The sequence below is a fragment of the Panthera leo genome, chromosome E1, assembly GCF_018350215.1.
Source record: "Panthera leo isolate Ple1 chromosome E1, P.leo_Ple1_pat1.1, whole genome shotgun sequence".
Taxonomy (NCBI): domain Eukaryota; kingdom Metazoa; phylum Chordata; class Mammalia; order Carnivora; family Felidae; genus Panthera; species Panthera leo.
In genome coordinates, this window is record NC_056692.1 from 41,940,690 (window position 1) to 41,955,868 (window position 15,179).

Consider the following 15,179-nt stretch of genomic DNA (forward strand, 5'->3'; position numbering starts at 1 on the left):
ATCCCCTGGCTCCCTGTCTCAAGGCTGAAGTGAGCGAGTGCTTTAAGAACGCCATGTTCAGCTGGCTTCTGGTTGCCGTGGGGCCCTGCTCTGAAAGGCTTTTGTGTTCCAAGCCCAGGAGCAAGAAGGGGCTAATTTGCTAGCATCCTTCCTACCTGAACAGATCCTGCACTTCTCCCTCTTCTAGCCACTGTGAATTCCCCAGCCCTGCTGACGCAGCTCAGATCTGGGACACGGCCCACCTGTGCTGGGGGGTCGTCCGGTACCTAAAACCGCTCTGTGCCCCTTGGCCTGCAATACCACTCCCCACTCAGTCCCCTTGAGCCCCGCTCTCTACCACTCACAGTCCTGACCGGCATCCTGGAATCTTGTGTCCTTCCTTACCCTACAGGCTCAGCTCCCAGAGGGCAGGGTGGGTATCCAGTCACCTGGCACTGTTCCCACCACTCGAACGGGCTCCCTGGGGGTTTGTGTGGGGGTTGGAGTAAAAGCCTCCATTTTCTGCCCTCAGGAAGCTAAGGCTAAAGACAGGAGACAACACACGGTATCTCTGAGGACTGGGTTGTAGTCAGAGCACCTTCAGGCCTGCGTGACAGACAAGAAGGCTGCGGAGGGGCTGAGGAGGTCAACGCAGCCCTTCACCCTACACATCATGACCACTGTGTGCCTCAGAAGGACAGGGACACCCACCCCAGCTTGGCCCCTCTTGGCCCCACCCGGCCCATCGGCTCCCAACCCTGGGAACCCAGCTGTGGGTGCTGAGCTAGGCCGTTGGCGGGGCAATTAAAACACCAAATGGGTTCCAACAGGGTTAATCACAGCCGCATTTATAGAGGCGCCTTTCTCTGAGGATCTCCAAAGACCTCGCTGCGCATGATGTCATTCCTCCTCTGGGATCCCCCACCCTGGAATACCACCAAGAAGCTGGGGCCAGAGTGGGTGAACAGCAGGGTAAGGGCAGTGCCGGAAACAGCCCAGGCTGCTGCCACCCACTTGGGCAGGCAGATGAGTGTTCGGGCTGGCAGAGAACAAGGGCCCTCAGTCAATGCACTACACATAAGGGGCCAGCCTGCTGCCAGCCAAGCGCTTCTAAACACCACATCCAGACCTATTGTGTGCCAGGCCCTTGCTGGGCCGCAGAGACCCAGCTGAATAAATCCTGGCCCTGCCCTGGCCCAGCATGGCCGACTTCTGTCCACGGGACACTGGGCTAGGTCCTTCGCAAAGTCCGTGTGAAGTCCTCCTGGAGCGCGGGGCAGGGGAGTGGCAGGGAAGGGTGAGGAGCCTCAATGAGGATGCTTCGGGCCCGAGGAACTGGGCTTCACTTTGGAGAGGGCAGCTGTTGGAAGCCAGCAGACACCGTCAAGCTAGGAAATGAACCATTTTAGATCCCTCCACTTGGGTGGCAGAGCAGAGGGATTGTGGCCAGAGAAAGGAACAGCAGGAGGCTGGGCCCGTCTGAGTTAAGGGCACTGAGATGGTGACTGACAGTGCGAGAAGCAGCGCTGGGACTTTGTGTGAGGGATCAGGGGGAGGAAGTAGTCGGAGGTAAGGGAGCAGGGGCTGCTGCGGTGCCAGGGAGGGGAGGAGGCGCTGCGGGCTGAGGGGCCAGGAGAGCCCGCAGCGCTGGCGCAGATGGACCGGGCCACCGTGGGGCTCAGCTGGCCCTGAGGGGCCGAGGGGCCTCCTGCCAGCACACTGGGAGAGGTTGGGGATTAGGACAGCCGAGGCTGGGGCATCCCTTGTACCCTCCCCTTCCCCCCGGCTTGGCCGCAGCACCAGCCAGTGCTATTTCACGGCCTCGTTCCTCCCCCTAGAGGCTCCTGGAAGGACAGCTGCTTTCTCTTGGTGAATGAGTTTGTGGTTTGTAGGTGTCTTTGGTCCTAGTGCCCATTTGCCAGGTGGACCCCTTGCCTGGCAGGCAGGTGAGCCCTTTCAGGTGCCGGGGGATGGGGGGGGGGCGGGGACACAAAATTCATTGCAGGCAGTTTCTAGAGATCATGCTGGCCTGCTGGGAGGGTGGGGAGAGGCTCTCACCACTGTCCGCCCTCATGTGGCCACAGCAGCTGGAGCCAAAGTGCACCATCTATGCAGTCTGGCCACCTGGGGTCCTAGTCCTGGCTCCGCTCCAAGCGGTGACCTTGGAGCCAGTAATTTCCCCTTGTTAATTTCCCCTTAAGTTCCTCATCGTTAAAACCGACATAAAACCACCCACCTCAGAGGTGCTCAAGTGTGATCAGTGGCTTGATTGTATAATTTATTGTCAAAACCAAGCTTTTTACCTCCGTGAGCCAGGAAGTATGGCCCTTGGAGTGAAGATGGGTGTAAAAGTTGGGGTGCCTGGGTGGCTCAGTTGGCTAAACATCCACCTCTTAATTTCGGTTCAGGTCATGACTTCATGGTTCGTGGGTTTGAGCTCTGAATCAGGCTCTGCGCTGACAGCGAGGCACCTGCTTGAGATTCTCTCCCCCGCCCCCCCCCCCCCCCCCCCCCGCCCTCTGCTCCTCCCTGCTTGCACATTCTCTCTCAAAATAAATAAATAAACATCAAAAAAAAAAGAAGATGAACGTAAAGGTAATGTAATTACTTGCAAAGCCCTGTGCATATGTGTGCAGAGTTATCCCTACCACGGCAGACGCTGGAAGACCTGGCTGCATCCTGTCTCCACCTGCCCGTATCTCCTGGGCTGGGCTCCGCCCTCCAGCCAACAGCTGAGAGGCGGGAGCACTCAGGCTCTTCCTCCCTGTCCTCCCCGTCTCCCAGATTGACTGTTTCACTCCCCTCGGCCCTTGCCAACCCAAGATGCTCTCTCCAGAGAAGTAGGGGATGCTGACCATGAAGTTCCGTCCCGGATGGCCTCAGCTGAGGGCTACTGCCCCATTGGGAGGCTGTCAGCCGGGGCAGGCGTTGGCCCAACACCTTCTCTGCACCAGGATCACGACTCTGGGCAAACGGTGTTTACTAAACCAGCGAAGGACCTATTTATAGCCTCAGCTGCTCTTCTTGCTGGGTCACGAGTGAGGGGCAGGGTGGCTGCTCAGAGCGAGGGAGGCAGTCGGCCGAGGGAACCGGGCTGTGCCCAGCTGCCACTGCCCAGACCCCTGGGCCCCTCCACATGGCAGAGGAGACCTTCCCCTTCACCTCCTCCACGCTGCGCGCGCTCCGCCTGCAGCGGGAGTGGCTGGAGTGGGAGGACCGGCGGCGGGCTGCGGCCCAGCAGTGCCGAAGCCAAAGGTGCCCGCCCAGCACCCGGGCCCGACTCACCAGGCCACGCCGCTGCTGCCGAGACCCGGCCGTGCACAATGCTCTGTTCTCCGGTGACCTGCCACAGGTCCAAGCCCTGTTCCAAGATGAAGACGCTGCCAACATGATTGTGGAGACTGTGAGCAACCAGCTGGCCTGGTCAGCTGAACAGGGTAGGGAGCACCCAGTGGGGCAGAAGATGAGGGAGGGTAAGGGGGTGGGGGTGGGGGTGGGGAAGAGGACAGCCTTGGCCTCGCCGCCTCCCTCCCGACCACAGCCTTGACCATTCCTTCCTACAGCCCATTCTAGCTCCCTCCTAAGCAGAGATGAAGCGTAGTTAGTGGTTTGTATGTCTTTTCAGAGTTAAAGTTATATTAACATATCAATTACATGGGAACAGTTATTCTAATGCAATTTTTTCTCTGAATACATATACACACACACACACACACACACATTTAAGGTTTTTTTTTAAGTTTTTTTATTTTGAGAGAGAGAGAGAGTCATGTAAACACGATCGCAGGCAGGGGAGGGGCAGAGAGAGAGGGAAGGAGAGAATCCCAAGCAGGTGACGCAGGGTTCAATCTCACAAACGTGGGATCATGACCTGAGCCGAAAGCAGGAGTTGGACGCTTAACCGACTGAGCCACCCAGGCACGCCTAAGATTTTATTTTTAAGGATTTCTGCTCAGGTCATGATCTCATGGTTTGTGAGTTTGAGCCCCGTGTCTGGCTTTGTGCTGACAGTGCTGAGCCTGCTTGGGATTCTCCATCTCCCCCTCTCTCTGCCCCCCCATCCCCGTGCATGCGCGCACATGCACCCACTCACTCTCTCTCTCTCTCTCTCTCTCTAAAATGAATAAACACTTTAAGATTTTTTAAATAAAATAAGTAAGATTTTATTTTTAAGTGATCTGTACACCCTATGTGGGGCTCAAACTCACAACCCCAAGATCAAGAGTCACGCACTTCACTAACTGAGCCAGCCAGGCGCCTCCACATAATATTTTAAATAGATGCATAAATTATATTGTATGAGTGTGCCATGATTTATATAACCAGCCCCCAAATAGACTGGGTAGATAGGGTTCCCTTTTTAGAAAATTATTTTAAATAGCAATATGATGAACATCTTTGTGTACTTGCCAGAGAATTTCCTTAGGTGCTATTCTGACCCGTGGGTTTGTCCGTGTAAACCAAATACCTCAATTGAGATCGCCCTGCTCTTAAGACCGACAGAGATTGCCTCAAATCCCACACATGGATCTGGGGGCTCAAAATCCTCGGAGAGCTTATGTTCTCACAGTCACTGCCAGCGTCAGACTCCTGCTTGGCCTTAACTGTTAGAGATGTGACCCGACCCAGGGTATCCTGGTCTCATCCTGCAGCATATCTATCCCCAAATGGAAGTCGGCCTTAATTTCAATCCTAATAAAAAACAAAGCATGCTTTACCCCAAATTTGGCAAACCCAGGAATCTCCTTCACCGTAATGCAAACAACTTACAGTTGGATATTAGGCATCTGCGTCCTAAGCCCTTGGGGGTGCCTGGTTGGCTCAGTCGGTTGAGAATGTCTGACTCTTGATTTCAGCTCAGGTCATGATCTCACCTAGGATCAAGCATCGAGTCAGGTTCCACACTGAGCATAGAGCCTGCTTGGGATTCTCTCTGTCTCTGTCTCTCCCTCTTTCTCTCTGCCCCCTTCCCCCACTCTCGTGTGTGTGCTCTCTCTCTCTCTCTCAAATAAAAATTTAAAAATTTAAGTAAAATAAAATAAAAGGCTGTCCCAATTTATATTGAGTGAGCCCCTCCCCATAGGTACAGCCCGGCACAGCGTTCGTGCTCAGCCAAGGGTGCAGAGGGAAGGCCAGGGTCAATTGCATGCCACAACCTGCCCTGCGGATATCACATACCCCGCCCCCAACACTGCCTCCTCTCCCCAGGGTTCTGGGTGCTGACGCCTAAGACGAAGCAGACGGCACCCCTCACCATCGCTGCTGCCCGAGGCTACACTGACTGTGCTCGCCACCTGATCCGGCAGGGAGCTGAGCTGGACGCCCGGGTCGGAGGCCGGGCAGCCTTGCATGAGGCCTGTGCCCGGGCCCAGTCTGACTGTGTGCAGCTGCTGCTGACCTTCGGTGCCAAGGCCAACGTGTTGTCCGAGGAGGGCACGACCCCCTTGCACCTCTGCACAGTCCCTGAGTCCTTGCAGTAGGTGCCCAGGGGAGGGGTGTGTGTGTGTGTGTGTGTGTGTGTGTGTGTCCAGCTCACATAGCCGGAAGAAGGGGAAACACCTCACATACACATGTCCTCACAAAAACCTGGGAGACAGGTGTCATCCTATGGGTGAGAAAACTGAGGCTCAAAAAGTTTTAGTAACTTGTCCATCATGTGAGCTAAGCCCAGGGGGCAGAAGCCTTGTTGCTTTTTTGGAAAACCTATCCCAACCACAGTCTCTTAGCCTCTATGCATCCTCTGTAGCCAAATTCCTACCTGTTTTAAGGCAGGCATCAAGAAAGATGTAGCCCAGTGTTTCCCAACCTTAGTACAAGCCCTGGCCACACACACACCTCCTCCTCCCAAATTTTAAGATCGACAAGTTTTTCCAGGGGTCGAGGGTTGTGCCAAATGGGTGAAGGGGAGGGGGAGATATAGGTCTCCAGTTACGGAATGGATAAGGCAGGGGAATAAAAGGCACAGCATAAGGAACATTGTTATAGCGATGTAACAGGACAGACGGTAGCTACACTTGTGAACATAGAATAATGTATAAACTTGTCAAATCACTAAGTTGTACACTTGAAATTAATGTAACATTGTGTGTCAACTATACTAAAAAACAAAACAAAACAAAACAAAACAAAACTTAAAAAAAAAAGATTAACAGAGTTTTGGCCCCCCCTACATGAGAGTATTCGTACTTTTCCAAATCAGGTCCCCAGCCAGGGCTGGCAGTGGTAGGGAGTCAAGGGCTTCTGGGAGACACTCCACAGCCCACATGCTGGGGACCTCTCCCCAGCTGGATCTAGATCAGCGATGGACCCAAGTGATTCTAAGTTTCCATTCCTTTCTTGAATTCTTACCAGCACACGGTGCACTTTCCAACCGACTTTATCCTTTTAAGTGAAACTTACCGAAACCCTCCTGAGTGAGCTCTCCAGTGCTATTTATTTATTTTTCATTAAAATTTTTTTTAATCTTTATTCATTTTTTTTTTGAGAGACAGAGCGTGAGTGGGGGAGGGGCAGAGAGAGAGGGAGACCCAGAATCCAAAGCAGGCTCCAGGCTCCGAGCTGTCAGCACAGAGCCCAACGTGGGGCTCCAACGCCCCAACCACGAGATCATGACCTGAGCCGAAGTCAGATGCTTTACCAACACTGAGCCACTCAGGCACCCCTCTTCAGTGTTACTTAAGTGTAGTATTTAGAGACAAAAATTAGCCCATGATTAGAACTGACCGAGGAAATAAAGTTTACGGATGACTGGGCTGCTACTCCATTCTTGGCCACGGAGCATGGAGCCTCCTGCATCTGTGAACTGAGGGGGGTGGTGCTGGAATACTGGCCATTTGGGGGAGGGACACTGACACCTGGTCATCAGGGTTTTGCTGGGGATGCCGGATCTGCTCCTGGGCTTCCGGTGGCTCCCATTCTGGCTTTTTAATTATAAATTACTGTTAGTTTAATTGCATCATTAATGGAGTTTGTTTCGTGTTTGTTTTACCCCGTGGTGGTTAATGATGTATGTTTGCCTCAACAGTGTTCTGGCCTATAATTTTTCCAGGGACTGGAAGACCGTGAAACATGTGCTCCCTAAAATCTGGGTTTTGTTGTTTTCTCTAGGGGAAAGGGGAGCGGGTGGGTCTTCAGGTGCCTTCCTCCGCTTGAGTGGATATCACTGGTCCAGAAGGGTGGTCTTCCAGGTTGGAGGCATGAAGAAAATATTAGGACTTCTATTTCTTTTTCTTTCCATCTCATACTCTAATTTTCTATGCGTAACATTCATCACGGACACAGTAGTGGGTTTTCAAAACATTTTGTGCTATCAAAATGTTAGGAGACCACTGGCAAGGGGATCAGAACCAGGCCCTAGGGGGGGGGGGGCGGCGGGCGGGGTCCCAATCCGCTTGGGGAGTCAGGTTTCAGAAACAAAAATTAGCCCATGATTAGAATTTACTGAGGAAATAGATTCTGGGAGGAACTGTCTGAAGCAGTGAGTACTAATTCTGACGCTGCCTCTAACTTGCTGTGGGTCCTTGGCCGTGCTGAGCCCTTTCTTGGCTGAGGTTTTATCTGAAACCTGGAGATGTTCCTGGTGACATCGATAGGCCTTGAAGCTCTGCCGTCTGTCCTGGGGCTTCTGTGAGTGTGATGGTGCACACCACGCTCGCTTCCAGCCTCTAGGCGAGCGGGATGGGAAGCAAGGGGGAAGGGGATGACCGCAGGCCAGGCCTTGGTCCCTCAGCATTGGCCTCTGGGCCTTGCGCCTTGCCCCCAGGTGCGCCAAGCTGCTGCTGGAAGCGGGCGCGACTGTGAACCTGGCGGCGCAGGACAGCGCGATGACACCCCTGCACGTGGCGGCGGCTCGCGGCCTGGAGGAGCACGTGGCCCTCTACCTGGAGCACGGCGCCAACGTGCACCTGCGCACCAGCCAGGGCGAGACGGCCCTGAACGCGGCGTGCGCGGGGGCCGAGGGCCCAGGCAGCTGCCGACGTCACCAGGCGGCAGCGCGCCGGCTCCTGGCGGCCGGGGCAGATGCCCGCGCCGCCGGGCGCAAGCGCCACACGCCGCTGCACAACGCCTGTGCCAATGGCTGCGGGGGCCTGGCCGAGCTGCTGCTGCGCCACGGGGCCTGCGCTGGAGTGCCCAACGGGGCGGGCCACACGCCCATGGACTGCGCGCTGCAGGCCGTCCAGGACGCCCCCAACTGGGAGCCCGAGGTCCTCTTCTCAGCGCTGCTTGACTACGGGGCCGAGCCTGTGCGCCCTGAGGTGTGCAGGGAGGGCCTGTGCAAGGAGGCCGGAGTTGGGTGGGGAGCTCACAGCTGGAATCCCCCCCCCCCCCCCCGCCCCCGGGAAGAGGGGGACCGAGAGACTGAGAGCCCGGCTCTGTGGTCGTCTGTCCCCACCTTGGAAAGGACCACTGAGGGCTATAGGGGAGCGTGTCTAAGGAGAAGAGAGCTCCCAAGGACACTGGTTGGGGCCAACAGGTTGCAGCCCACTTGAAGGTGGGGTAAACCGAGGCATGGGAAAGAGTGGGGAGAGACTCAGACTTTAGCCTCCCAAATTTGGGTGTGAATGGGGCTTCGGCTTCGGCTGGGCTTGGGTCTGCCCTTGGCTGGGAGAGCCATGGTGACCCTAAGACCCTCTTTTGATTCCTAGATGCTGAAACACTGTGCCAACTTCCCTCGGGCCCTGGAAGTCCTGCTTAATGCCTACCCTTATGTCCCATCCTGTGATACCTGGGTGGAGGCAGTGCTCCCAGAGCTGTGGCAGGTAAGCATGTCCACCCCAGGGGCACAGCTCCTTCCTGGGCTCTGGGGGAGATGGAGAGGAAGGATGAGCCCCAGGCCTTATCCGTCCGGGATGGGCTTCCCAGGGCCCCCCTCCCCCTGGCACCTCAGAACAACCTCTAATCCCACACACCTCTCCTGCCTCTGTCACTTGTGCCAGCACGGGCATTTATCATCGGGCTGTGTTGGCATCTTTGGAGTTGGGCGTGGGTGCAGTCATGGCTGAGACCCTGCCCTACAGCGCGGCCCCATCTCCCGTGACCCCTGCCGAGCCTCTGGGCTCTGAATCTGAGTCTTTCAAGATGCACCAAACACCTGGGGTGGGGGGTGCATGTTGCAAATGCCCCCGGGGCCCCCAGCTCTAGGTCATCCCGAGAGGTCAGAGTCAAGGGTACTGGGCCATCTGATCCCGTTCCACTCCTGGCCTAGGAGCACGAAGCCTTCTACACCTCGGCCCTGAGCATGGTGAACCAGCCCAGGCGGTTGCAGCACCTGGCCCGGCTGGCTGTGCGGGCCCAGTTGGGTGGCCGCTGCCGCCAGGCCGTCGCCAGCCTCCCACTGCCCCCGGTCCTCAGGGACTACCTGATGCTGCGTGCTGAGGGGCGTATCCAGTGAGCCCCACGCCAGCTCATCCCTCCGGCGGCTTCCCGAGCTGCTTGCTGACCTCCAACCTAACCCGGGCTTCCGCTGTCCGATGGGAAGGTCTGCACACTCCGCCTTCACCCACCTCCATCTCCTTTGCTTACGTGGATGCCCCCCCCATCCACCCGGCCCCCGGGCGAGGAGGGGGGGGATCCTTGTTGTTCCCCCCATCCCCTGCCACCCGTGACTTGTCTGGCCTCATCAAGAGTCACAGACTGCCTGTACCTGCACTGCCTCTGCCCGAACTGCCTTTGTTGCTTGAAGGGAAGACCTCGCTGCCTGGTCTTGAGACCCATACCCGGCAAGGATGCCGGAACTCCCTTTGGGAATCACAACTCTGATCATGCCCTTCAGCGGCTCCTCACTACCTGCAGGCTAAAATCCAAATTCAGTAAGATTGATACATCTTCCACCGCTGCCTCCGCCAAGCTCTCGGGTCCTCTGACCCTCCCCCCCTTCTCCCTCTGAGGTTCCTGTGACCCAGCCTTAGCAAACTTAGCAGCTGGTTGCTGGATAAGAGCCACCCTGCTTCACTTCCAGGCACCTGTATGCGCTGTTCCCTCTCCCTGGTGTACCCTTCCCGCATTTTTTTGGCCTGGTCAAAGCTGAGGACAAAATAGCGCTATCAGCCCAAAAGCACGATCTCCTCAGAGCCCTCTTTGGATTGCACTTTTAAAAATAAGAGCCTGTGTCTGCATCGGCTTGGCTGAGACCGGGACTGCATTCCTGGAACAGGCATTTCAGCAAATGGTTGTTGAGGAAGGAATAAATGCGTGATGCCTGGGACCCGTTTACGGTCGTGCCCCCTGTGCCCCCACCGGTGATGCATGGTGTCTTAAACAATGGTCACTACACTTGTGGTCTCTAAGGGCCTGTGACAGGAGGACAAGCCAGCAGCTGTCCCCCTTCTCACTTCCTCCTCCGGCCCCAGAGTCTAAAGTACCATCATTCATCTTTAAGAGGAACCTTTTGAGCCAAAGCAGTTTTTATGAATGCAAATAAATGACTTGTGCCCAGAATCAAAGCGTGGATGTGTGAGGTTGAAATGTGGCTGAGATACGGGGCACCTGGGTGGCTCAGTCGGTTGAGCGTCCGACTTCGGCTCAGGTCATGGCCTCACGGCTCAAGGGTTCGAGGGTTCGAGGCTTTGAGCCCCACATCGGGCTCTGTGCTGACAGCGCGGAGCCTGGAGCCTGCTGCAGATTCTGTCTCCTTCTCTCTCTGCCCCTTCCCCGCTCACGCTCTGTCTCTCAAAAGTAAACATTAAAAAATTAAAAAAAGAAATGTGGCTGAGGTCCCCCTCACTCCATTTCTTTCACCCCACCTTTGTGCTCTTCCGTGGTTCCCAAGTTTTCTGCACGGAGCACCTGTTACTCCTGTGATAGGAAAAAGGGTATAAGAACAACAGAAGGCCCCTGCCAGACCCTGAGCCTGTCGTACCCACCGCAGGAGAGTCCTTTTGCTGAGGGACCTGGGCTGTCCCCTGCCATTACTACCTGGAGTCACACGGTAGAGATGGGTCAGGAGTCCTGGGGGCCGCCTCCTGCTGCTGTCGCCCGGCCCGCACTCCTCCGTGGAGAGTTGCATCTGAGGATCTTCCCTTCCCCCAACACGAGGACGGTTTTGTACCTTGGCATGCAGAGAGGCAACCTCTCCTTTCTGGAAGAAAGTTTTGCTTTAATTTCGCAGTCCCAAAGAGAAGAAAGGGAAATCCTCTCTAGTCCTGGGCCCAAGCCGGGAGCCTCAATCTCAGGGAAGGATGCTGAGGGGTCCACCCCTTAACAGTAGGCAGACCCCAGTGAGCTCTGCCTTTTCTGTTCTTACAGCCATGAAAAAATACCCACTTAATAAAACCCCCAAAGAGATATGAGATTATGTATGTTATTTGGGGGTAGGAGAAGATCTTCCAGGGTGAAGATTAATACAAGATTAATAGGTTGGATACAGAAAAAAAAATTTTATTTGGTTATAAAACCAGCAGATCATAAGCACAAGTAAACGACAAAATAATGGGGGGGCCCCGGGTGGCTCAATCGGTTGAGCGTCTGACTCTTGATTTCGGCTCAGGTCCTGATCTCGCAGTTCATGTGTTCGAGCCCCCACTGGTAGCATGGAGCCTGCTTGGGAGTCTCTCTCTTCCTCTCTCTCTGCCCCTCCCCCCTCAAAATAAATAAGCTTTTTAAAAAAAGACAAAATATTGGGGGCAAAATCTGCAACTAAAAGATTTCACTTCCTTCATCTGTGAGGATAGGAACAGTATCTGGGTTTTTTGTTTGTTTTTAATGTTTATTTATTTTTGAGAGAGAGACAGAGCGGGGGAAGGACAGAGAGAGAGAGACAGACAGTATCCAAAGCTCTGAGCTGTCAGCACAGAGCCTGACGTGGGGCCCGAACCCACAAACTTCGAGATCATGACCTGAGCCAAAGTTGGACGATTAACTGACTGAGCCCCCGGGCGCCCCAGGAACAGCATCTGGTTTATTCACCACTGGTGACTGGGTGCCTGTGCAGGGCTTTGCGGAGAGTGGACCCTCCGATATCTGTCGAATCCATGAATGGCAATGCTCAACCTCGCCAGCGATCAGGAAAATGCAAACTGAAACAATAATAAGATATTATTCGCCCACCAGGTTGAGGGAATTAATTGGTAAAGACTGATAACACACAGTGCCCAGGAAGATGGAACTTTTTGCTCATCCTGTTGGTGGGAAGGGAAATTGCCTTTTTGGTGGGCGATTTAGCAGCACCCTTAAACACTGCTCCCCAGTTACACAAAAGGCTGGCACACATGGGAACGTTCGCCCCAGCACTGCCTGCAAGGAGGACACAACGAAGAGGGAAACAGTGAACAAATCCATACTCTGGCGTACAACGCGGCCCTTACAAAGGGTAGTGCCTCCAGCAGGAAAGAACTGGGGAGGGCTTCCACGTGACCAGCACAAGGTATTACCTTGGAAAGATTTTCAAGGCCGTTGTTGAAGAGAAAAAAATAGGTTGGAATGTGATACGTCCAGCAAACAAACAAAACCAGACCCCACGATCGCAGATGAAGAGAGAAAGGCCCAGAGGCAGGTGCCCAAAAATTCTCCTCTGGGAGGGGAGAAGGACTGTGACAGTGGGGCATTTCACGGTCTGTATTTAAGGGGCGCCTGGGTGGCTCAGTCAGTTAAGCGTCTCACTTCCGCTCAGGTCATGATCTCCTGGTTTGTGGGTTCGGGGCCCACATCGGGCTCTGTGCTGACAGCTCAGAGCCTGGAGCCTGCTTTGGATTCTGTGTCTCCCTCTCTCTCTGACCCTTCCCCACTCATGCTCTGTCTCTCTCTGTCTCAAAAATAAACATTAAACAACAACAACACACATTTATTATCTTATGGTTCCTATGGGTTAGAAGTCCAGACATGGACTTCTATTCATTCTCTCTATTCTATTCTCTTCTATTCTCTCTCTCTCTCAAAAATAAACATTAAAAAGGAAAGAAAAAATATATGGTCCATATTTTAAATTTTTAAAAAAAATTCAATCCCACCATGTGTTTGTTGTTGTTGTTGTTGAAGTAGGCTCCATGCCTAGTGTGGAGCTTGAACTCACAACCCTGAGATCAAGAGTCTCATGCTGTATGACTGAGCCAGCCAGGCACCCTGCCACTATGTGGGTTTTTTTTTTTTAAGTTTTTTTTTTTTCATATTTGAATTTTTTACAAACAAGTAAAAAATCCATGGATTCTTGTGAAATTAAAAGTTTTTTAAGGGAAGAAAACACAAAAGGCCTAAACAATTAATTTACAAAGTGATTGAAGAAATAACGAAAAATGGAAAACTCTCTAGTAAGCCAATGAAGGAAATCAAAGGAACAGACACGCCTCTCTCTATCAGATTGGCAAACATGGATGAATGACACAGAGTGCTTGGGGAAGGAGCAGTTTTAGTAAAACAGACTTACTGTACACATTCCAATCCAGGTGCCCCGGAAAGCCCCTTTCAAGACACTCTTAACTGTTTCTTGTCCTTTTCTCTCCACATCCATAAAATGCATCCTTTGCTAGACTCAACCTCCCCGGTTTCTTTTTTCTCTTTAAAAAAATGTTTAGAGGCACCTAGGTGGCTCGGTGGGTTAAGCGTCTGACTTCAGCTCAGGTCATGATCTCGTTGTTTGAGAGTTCGAGCCCCGCATCGGGCTCTACTGTCAGCGCAGAGCCTGCTTCAGATCTTCTGTTCCCTTCTCTCTCTGCCCCTCCCCTACTTGGTCTCTCCCCTCCCCTCTCAAAAATAAATAAACATAAAAAATGTCTACTTCTGGGGGCGCCTGGGTGGCTCAGTCGGTTAAGCATCCGTGTTGGGCTCTCAGGGCTCTGCACAAGGAGCACAGAGCCTACTCGAGATTCTCTCTCTTTCCTTCTTTCTCTGCCCCTCCCCTGCTTGCTCTCTCTCTCTCTCTCTCTCTCAAATATAAATAATCTTTAAAAATTTTTTTGTATTCTTGAAGTATGGTTGACATACAATGTTACATTAGTTTCGCATATACAACATAGTGATTCTACAATTCTGTACATTATGCCCAACCTCCACTTTTATCAACCCTTCATCCCAGCAGCTGAGCATTCCAAGTCTACCTCACCCCTAGCCAATCCTTCTTCCTTTTCTGTTCCATCCATTTTCTTCCCTGCCACGGCCGTCTTAGGACTTCACCTTTGGCCAGCAGAGAAGAGAACTCTCTCAAATTCCCCATCTCTTCCCTCCAGCTTCTCCGAATCCAACCATCATTCATTGAATATATCTTGACCAAGTAACTCCTGTAGGCAGGTACCGGAATCGATTGGGGGGATAGTGGAGTAAAAATAAATAAATAAATAAATAAATAAATAAATAAATAAATAAATAAGACACAAAAATAAATAAGTAAATAAGACACGAAAACCGCAGCTCCTCCCTTTAAGGAATTTGGTAAAACCAAAAAATTAAAAACGACAATACAGTATGATAAGCGTCCTGGCAGCAGTCGGTCCATGCAGCTTATGAAACCCGAGAGTGTTTGTGCCTAGTCCCCAGATGGATTAGTCAGATAGCTGGGGCAGTCAAAAAGCCGGATTTCCAGCCTCCTCTGCAGGGCAGCCCTGGCCACTGGCTCCGCCCTCCTGGGCTTCAGAGGTCACTGCTCAGTCAAGTATTCCCTTCTCAGATAGCCTTGATTTTCACTTCCCCCTTTCCCTCTGCTCTCTCCTCCTTGTAGGATCTTGTATCAGGATTCTCAGAACCTCCCCCCATTAATCCCCGTTCTCTCTAGCCTCCACCCTGTTTTGGGGGAAGGAAACAGTAGTGGGTGCCACTCACGCTGCTACAGGAATGGAAATAGGTACAACCTGCTAGAGGGCATGTATCAAAAACCTTGATAATGTGAACACCCTTCGATCCAGCAATTCCATTTTTAGGAATTTATCCTAGGGAAAAAATCATGGATGTGTACAAAAATCTGTCATCAAAGACACACAAAAATTTTTATTGAGACTCGGTTAAGCGTCCAACTTTGGCCCAGGTCATGATCTCACGGCTTGTGGATTCAAGCCCTGCGTTGGTCTCTGTGCTGACAGCTCGGAGCCTGGAGCCTGCTTCGGATTCTCTGTCTCTGTCTCTGTCTCTGTCTGCCCTCCCCCGCTCATGCTCTCTCTCTCTCTCTCAAAAACAAATAAACATTAAAAAAAGATTACGGTGCAACATGGAAGATAATACTGTTGAACAGCTATTTAAAGCTACGCTATGATGCTATAAAAATATTCAGTGACATAGGA

General features: G+C 52.9%; 1 protein-coding gene across 1 annotated transcript; it reads left to right on the plus strand.

Moving 5' to 3' along the window:
- The first annotated feature begins 2,876 nt into the window (after positions 1–2,876).
- Positions 2,877–10,404, plus strand: ASB16 (ankyrin repeat and SOCS box containing 16). The gene is made up of 5 exons (XM_042915534.1): positions 2,877–3,416; positions 5,188–5,455; positions 7,742–8,234; positions 8,625–8,738; positions 9,185–10,404. The coding sequence occupies exons 1-5, from the start codon at positions 3,116–3,118 to the stop codon at positions 9,368–9,370; spliced, it is 1,362 nt and encodes a 453-aa protein (XP_042771468.1). The 5' UTR covers positions 2,877–3,115; the 3' UTR covers positions 9,371–10,404.
- Positions 10,405–15,179: the final 4,775 nt, after the last annotated feature.